The sequence below is a fragment of the Choloepus didactylus genome, assembly GCF_015220235.1.
Source record: "Choloepus didactylus isolate mChoDid1 chromosome X unlocalized genomic scaffold, mChoDid1.pri SUPER_X_unloc2, whole genome shotgun sequence".
Taxonomy (NCBI): domain Eukaryota; kingdom Metazoa; phylum Chordata; class Mammalia; order Pilosa; family Megalonychidae; genus Choloepus; species Choloepus didactylus.
The window spans coordinates 993,872-1,000,855 of NW_023637622.1; the positions used below are offsets into that span (position 1 = coordinate 993,872).

Sequence of the window (6,984 nt, forward strand, 5' to 3'; positions counted from 1 at the left end):
GCAGGGTACCACCAGCCTCCTGCAGGGCCCTCACCTTGACTGCTGCCAAGCCCTGGGTCACCGCCCCCTGCAGAACTGGAGCTGCCTCTATATCCCAAGGTGCTCATCTCCCAGCGACCCTGCAGGCATAAATGAAGCGGCCCCTCCCCTTGATACCTGCCCAGTCCTGGCACCCACCATTCTCTCACCTGAGGCTGCGCTCCACTGATTTATCAAGGTTCTCACCTTCCCAGGCCCCCCGAGTTGGAAGTGAGGGTGAGCTGAGTCCAGTCACGACTGCTCCGCAACAACAAGGTCTGAGAGCTGAGCTGGTGCTCCCACCGCTCCTCACCCAGGACATCTGTCAGAGGCTTGGGGACCCCCCACCTTAGACAAAGGCTCTCCCATTCCTGTGACCCCTTAAAGATGAGTACGGTGACCATCTGCCTGACAGCCCACCTGGGGCCCTCTAGGCCTGAGAGCACCCCTGTACTCTGGGGTGTGGGTCTCCCTAGTCCTCCCACGTGGGGTCCTCATCTCGGCTCCTGTCTCTTTGATGAAAGGCTTCCTGGGAAAGACCACATCCCTGCTGACTCAGGAGCAGTGTCCCTCCTGCACACCCTGCGGAGGACGGGTCACGTCCCGGGGGTGACGTGAGATGGGGAAGCTGCCGCACCGGGCAGGGGCTCAGGGGAGGAGGTGCGTGAGCCGGAAGGCACCCATCCCATGGCCTCCTTCCCCTCCCCAGCCAGACTTGGGCTCATGCAAGTAGGGTGCTGACAGGTTAGCTTTCTACGGGAAGGGGCAGAGCCAGATTTTGTGAGCTGTGGGCCTTTGGGGGTTGTCTGACACTGCACACGTAGATGCCATATTGGATCTTTCTTTTCCCTATTCCCATCTCATTTATTTTGGTGCTCTTCCTGCTCTGGCTGTGTAGTCCAATCCAGTAGTCAGGACACAGAGTCCTTTTTATCACCTGAGATACGTTTTGGAGTAACAGGAAGAAATGTGAATTAAGAGGCACAACGCCTGCCTGAAGCTCGGAGGGACGGAACAGTGCTGGCTCTAGAGGATGCAGATCAGGGGGTTTGTCCCAGGCCTGTCACTTAGCAGCCGTGTGACCTTGGACACTTACCAAACTCCAGGAGCCTCAGCTTCTGCATCTGTGAAATGGGTTTGATAAGCTCAGTCTTCCAGGACTTTTGGATTGCATGTAGTGTGTGTACCATTATCTAAAAGAATGACCACTATTTCTAGCATTATTTTGACACCAGATTATTATTTTGACCACACTCAAATTTTTTTTTTTCTCTAAATCCAGGAGGAGTCAGAGAACATGTGGCATTCTAGGACAAAGAAAACCAGGTCAGCCCAAATTCTGCTTAGCAAGCCAAACTAGCGCTTCCCCATTAGATGAAGTCATTTCATGAAAATGTGAGGTAGACTTCCTCAGCCAGACGTGACATAAAGCTCCTAAAATGTGTGTCAACCACGCCACCGATGGCTTCCCTCCCTCCCGGCTGCCTTCCTCTAAACCACTTGTTTTCATCCATTTAACCACCACCAAAAATCTAACCCTTGCTTACATTTTGCCAAACGATGCACAGGGCAGCCTAATTTGCGGGCCCCTTTAATGGTGTGGGCTGGGGCACCCCCAGATGAGACTAACGGGGCCACCCCCATGGCTGCCGTGCTTCCTATCTCCAGGGAGCATCACCCCTAGGTCTCCAAAACTCCCTGGTCACCATGTCCCTAAACACCTGCGGTGTGCACTGTGTTCCCAAGCCTGGGGACAGGAGCCCAGGACACTCCCAGGCTGCCCAGGATGGGGGTGTATGTGGTTGACCCATCATCCCTATGTCCCTGGTAAAAGCAGTTTCTGCTGCAGGCTCGGTCCATCCATGCCGAGTCTCACAGCCCCATAGCCTCTTCTCAGCCACCACGCCACCCAACCAGCAGCCACCGCCCAGGAGGGACGGGCACCCTCCCAAAGCCCCAGATCACCTTGTCGGAGGGTGTCTGCACCTGACTGCTCTCATATGGAACCTTTCCCACCTCCTCCCTTAGCAGGTCTCTGGGCCTGAGAGCCTACCTCACCACTGTACTTCGATGCTGGCTACTCTTAGGCTTTTGAATGCTGGGGGCAGGGGTGGATCTTTGGGCATGCCCAGCACTCGTGCAAGGTCTCCAAAAGACACATGCTCGATCAACGTTCGGGGAACAAAAGAGCCAGCGCACAAGAGGTTGAATTCAGAATGGTTTAATTTCTTCCACATCCTTGAATAAGCTCAGTCGATCCAGGCATGTATCTTTTAATATGTTGTGAATGAAACACTGACAGGAATGAGGAAATCAAGAACTGACCAAAAGACTAAAAGGATTAAAAGAAACTAAGACTGCTCTATCCCACCATTCCCACGATTTTCCTGTGGGCTTCTCACACATTTCCAAGAACACCCCTGCTCCGGTGCCATGTGATCTTGGCTTGGCTCACAAAAAAAGATTTAATGATTTTTCATTTGTTTGACAAAACCTCTTACTCATAAACCTAAGAAACAACAATAAACATGTGATCCATTTCATGCATCAAGTTAAACCCTAACTCTACATAAACTTTCTATTGGAAGGACAAAAAAAATGACTCTCTGCCTTTCTTGTGTATAACTGGAACATAAAGAAGCTACATGTGGGGCCCCTTCCAGCCATGGTGCCTCCCCGCCTCCTCAGCAGGTGGGCAGTCCTAAGAGTGAAGAGCCTGCCTCGGACCCCCCTAAGGGCCGTAGGCACTGCCCACAGCGGCCTGCCCACGCCCCGGCTGTGCCCTGGCCATGGCCCTGGCTGCAGCTCGGGCTTGGGCCCTCTCCTCCTCATCGTGCAAAGCCTCCTCATAGTGGGAGTGGAAGGCACTGGGCACGGTGTCGTTGACCTTGGCCAGAAACTCTAGGACCTTCATCTTGCTGGTCTCGGCATGGGCCCTGGGACCCCAGAGGAACTCGTAGCGTGGTGGGTCGCTGTGGGCCACCTGCCGGTACTCCAAGTACTTCTCCTGCACCAAATCTTGGGTGATGAGCTTCCTGGGATCCCCAAAGATGAAGTGCCTGCGCCCGTCGTGGATGCCCAGCAAGCTCAGGAACTCCCAGATCTCCTCCTCGGGGGCGCAGTTGCCATTCATGAAGATCATGCCCAGGAGCGGCATCAGGAGGCCCGTCTTCGGGAAGCCCCAGCCGCCGCTCAGGGTGGTGGCATGGCTGAGATCCAGCTTGCTGACCAGCGTGTAGGACTGGCCACTGGCGTCAGCTTCCTTCAGATCCAGGCCAAAGACCAGCTCAAGGCGCTCGCAGCTCCTCTTGAGGATCTCGGGGAACTGCTCCTTGTACTTTCTGCTGATGATCTTCAGCATCTCGGCCTTGAGGATGGGCTGCTTGGTCTTGTACTTGTGCAGCAGGAACTGCAGCAGCAGGAAAGCCTTCCTGGTGAGCGGGTCGCGGTGGGAGCGGTCGGTGGAGGCCGGGGCCCTGGAGCAGCCCGGGCGCTCCTCCTTGGGGCCCTTGGCCTCCTTCTCCGATTTTGGCCTGCAGACGGCTGCAGTAGGCGTCGGGGAGGATGAGGTGCTCCACGACTCCTGGGAGGGGCCAGCAGCAGGGGAGCTCTCGGGGCAGTCTCCAGGAACAAGAGAGGAGGACGCGGCCTCCTTTACCAACATCGCAGTGACCCGAGCACCCTGGAGGCTCTGGGTCTCCTCTCGGGCCTGGCGGCGTTTCTCCCGTGCGCGGAGCTTACTCTTCTGACCACGTGGCATGGTGGCTCTGGTCAGGGTCAGCAGCAGGTGCGGGGAAGGAGGGCAGGTGAGGCAGGCCCTGGAGGAGGGAGGACGACAGGGCATGAGCTAGAAGTAGGCCCCTGAACGGGTGACTCTCCTCTCCCTGAGACCAGCCAGGCTGAAGCCGGGGGGCCACCGGACCCCCTTCCGCTGCGCCCAGGGTCTCCCAGCACTAAAGCAGGGGTGAGGCCCAGAGTGGCCCTCTCTATTGTGGGGTGCTTGACCCATTCCGATTTCCTCACTCAGCATGTTCTCCTGACACCCTATCAATCCCGGGACCCCATCCCAGGCTGGCTAGTTGCCGCTCCTCAGACCTAGGTTCGCGCATTCCGGAACCTCAGAGCTGGAAGTCAGGAACGGTCACGCTTCCAGCTAGGGGCTATTTTGGGGCCTATGAGGGCCGACCCACAAGGGCAAGGCTCTGGGAACTCAGAGTTCGAATGGGGGGGGGCCCTCAGCCCTCACTCGGGGTTTTGTTCTGATCTTGACTCCGGGTAGGAGTGAGAATTCCCCACCCTGCTGACCGGCCTCTGCCAGGTTCAGAATAAGGCCCGCACCTCCTTCCGCTCCGCCAGAGGAATTGGTCGGGAAGCCACGCTTAACTACCACTGTCTGGCAGCTCACACGCCTAGCCGTGGGGGCGGGGCTCGGGGCCGCCCCCTCCTTCGGAGAAAAGTCCCCAAAAGAGAACTCAGGATCCTCTCCCGGACCCAGTTAGGGGCTAGGGCTTCTTCCTCTGCAGAATCCGGGCAACTCTTGCAACGCCCACCCCTCCCTGCGGCGGCCAGACAGGAGGCGGTTCGCCAGCGACCTCGCCGGGGACTCCCGAGGCCCGCAACAGGGGCGGGACGTCGCGGGGTCCCTTTGCGGGGGGGCGGAGGTGATCCGCACACACACTCCGGGTCCTCACCTTGACACCTGATCAGTCCTGGAAGTCCACCCTCCGCCGACGCGAGACCGCAGCCCTCACACAAACACCTTTGCCTTCTAGAACCTCCAAAGCAGAAGCAGGGGAGGCTGCATCCGGTTTGGAGGGTACGGGGTCTCCCAGGACTGACAGCAGGGGCCGGATTTTGCACAGCGCCCTCTTGTGACCTGGTGCCCTCATTAACACTCAGGATTCTCTTCTGGAACCTGTTTCTTCTCGGTCTGCCCTGTCTACAGAACTGGGGTGGTCCCAACTAGACTAAGAAACCCCCCCCCCTTCCTTTAGAGACCACCCGGGGAAAGGGTAGAGACTCCTGAACGTGATAGCTCAGCTCAGGGCCTCCCTCGACTTACAACTTGAGAGTTGTTCTGTGGGGCCTCTCTGCTCATGGGGGTCCCCACATATCACCCAGGCTCCTTCTTCTCCTGTACCTCCCTTAGGGCTCAGGTGTCCTCCCTCTACCTAACAGGGGCTTCCCCTTCTAGACCAAGACCCCGACCTCTCTGAGGCCATCCGGACAGAAAAGAGTGAGGGGGGTGGGGGGCTCCTCCACCTGCCAGCTCAGCCTTGGGCCTCCCTGGGCCTCGCCACAGGGGTGGATCTTGTGGAGCTTCCTCTGTTTTGGGGTGTGTGCTCCCCTCATTCCTCAGTAAGAGTCCTCACTTTGACAACTGACCAGTCGTGGGACTCTGCTCACCTGGGTCCTCGCCTTCCCGAGCCCTCCCGAGTTGGAAGTGAGGGTGAGCTGAGTCCAGTCTCGATTGCTCTGCAACAAGGAGGGCTGAGAGCCAGGGTGGTGTTCCCACTGCTCCTCATCCAGGACATCTGTCAGACGCTTGGGGACCCCCCACCTTAGACAAAGGCTCTCCCGTTCCTGTGACCCCTGAAAGAGGAGTAGGGCAACAATCCACCTGACAGCCCCACTTGGGACCCTCTAGGCCTGAGAGCACCCCTGTATTCTGGGGTGTGGGTCTCCCTAGTCCTCCCACGTGGGGTCCTCATCTCAGCTCCTGTCTCTTTGATGAAAGGCTTCCTGGGAAAGGCCACATCCCTGCTGACTCAGGAGCAGTGGCCCTTCTGCACACCCTGCGGAGGACGGGTCACATCCCGGGGGTGATGTGAGATGGGGAAGCGGCCACACCGGGCAGGGACCCAGGGCAGGAGGTGCGTGAGCCAGAAGGCACCCACCCCATGGCCTCCTTCCCCTCCCCAGCCAGACTTGGGCTCATGCAAGTAGGGTGCTGACAGGTTAGCTTTCTATGGGAAGGGGCAGAGCCAGATTTTGTGAGCTGCGGGCCTTTGGGGGTTGTCTGACACTGCACACGTAGATGCCATATTGGATCTTTCTCTTCCCTATTCCTATTTCTCACTTATTTTGTTGCTGTTCTTGCTCTGGCTGTGTAGTCCAATCCAGTAGTTTGGGCACAGAGTCCTTTTTTTTTTGTTTGTTTGTTTTTTTTAGGAACTTTTAAAAGGTAAGGTTTCTTAAGATATAACTTACATATACAAAAGAATGAGTTTTGTCAAATGCAAAGCTCTGGAACCATCACCACAATCTAGGTACATTTTTGTCATCCCAGAAAGTTCCATCAGAGCACTTTGCAACCAGTCCCCTCTCCCACACCAGACATATAGTAGGTAATGTAGATTTCTGAGCAAATTTTTAGTCATTTAATCAACTAAATACAAAATACACTGGGAAAAAAGGACTATTAAAGCGACATTCAGTATGTAGTATGGCCAGTTTGTGACCTTGCAGCACAGCAATTACTGGTAATGTTTTTAACAGTTTAAAAAAAAAATTCTGAGCTCTCCCACTTTCTTGTTTGGATTCAACAGCAATGGAGTTTAAGCCATTGCTTAAGTAAGGAAAGAGTGCCTATTTTTATGGCCTGAGATTCATTTTGGGGCAGTGGGGAGAAAAGTGCATTAAGTGAGACTGTTCCCCTTTGTCTTTACCTGGCGTTCCTCAGCTTACTTGCTAATTAAAATGAATCCTGGTAGCGCGTTTCACCCCCCCCCCACCCCAATGATGTACAATCAGGAGTACGCAGTGCTTTCAAGCCAGGGACCATGGTCATTTTCCTCATCTTGGGTGGGAGGTACTTTTTTAATGATGGCAAATCATGACAACATCACTGGGTGCTGCCCATCGGCCTACTTTCTTCCCGTCAGAGCTTGCAAATTGGATGGCAGCCTCCCCTCCACGCTGACCGCTGTTCAAATGCTTGCAGCTTATTAACCTCCTTGAGCCGCC

General features: G+C 55.7%; 1 protein-coding gene across 1 annotated transcript; it reads right to left on the minus strand.

Annotated features, from left to right (window-relative positions):
• Positions 1-2,324: 2,324 nt before the first annotated feature.
• On the minus strand, positions 2,325-5,455 carry LOC119525847 (melanoma-associated antigen B1-like). The gene is made up of 2 exons (XM_037824648.1): positions 5,425-5,455; positions 2,325-3,836 (listed from the first exon to the last, which is right to left on the minus strand). Exon 2 carries the CDS (start codon positions 3,776-3,778, stop codon positions 2,750-2,752), a length of 1,029 nt encoding a protein of 342 aa, XP_037680576.1. The 5' UTR covers positions 3,779-3,836; positions 5,425-5,455; the 3' UTR covers positions 2,325-2,749.
• Between the last annotated feature and the right edge of the window lie 1,529 nt (positions 5,456-6,984).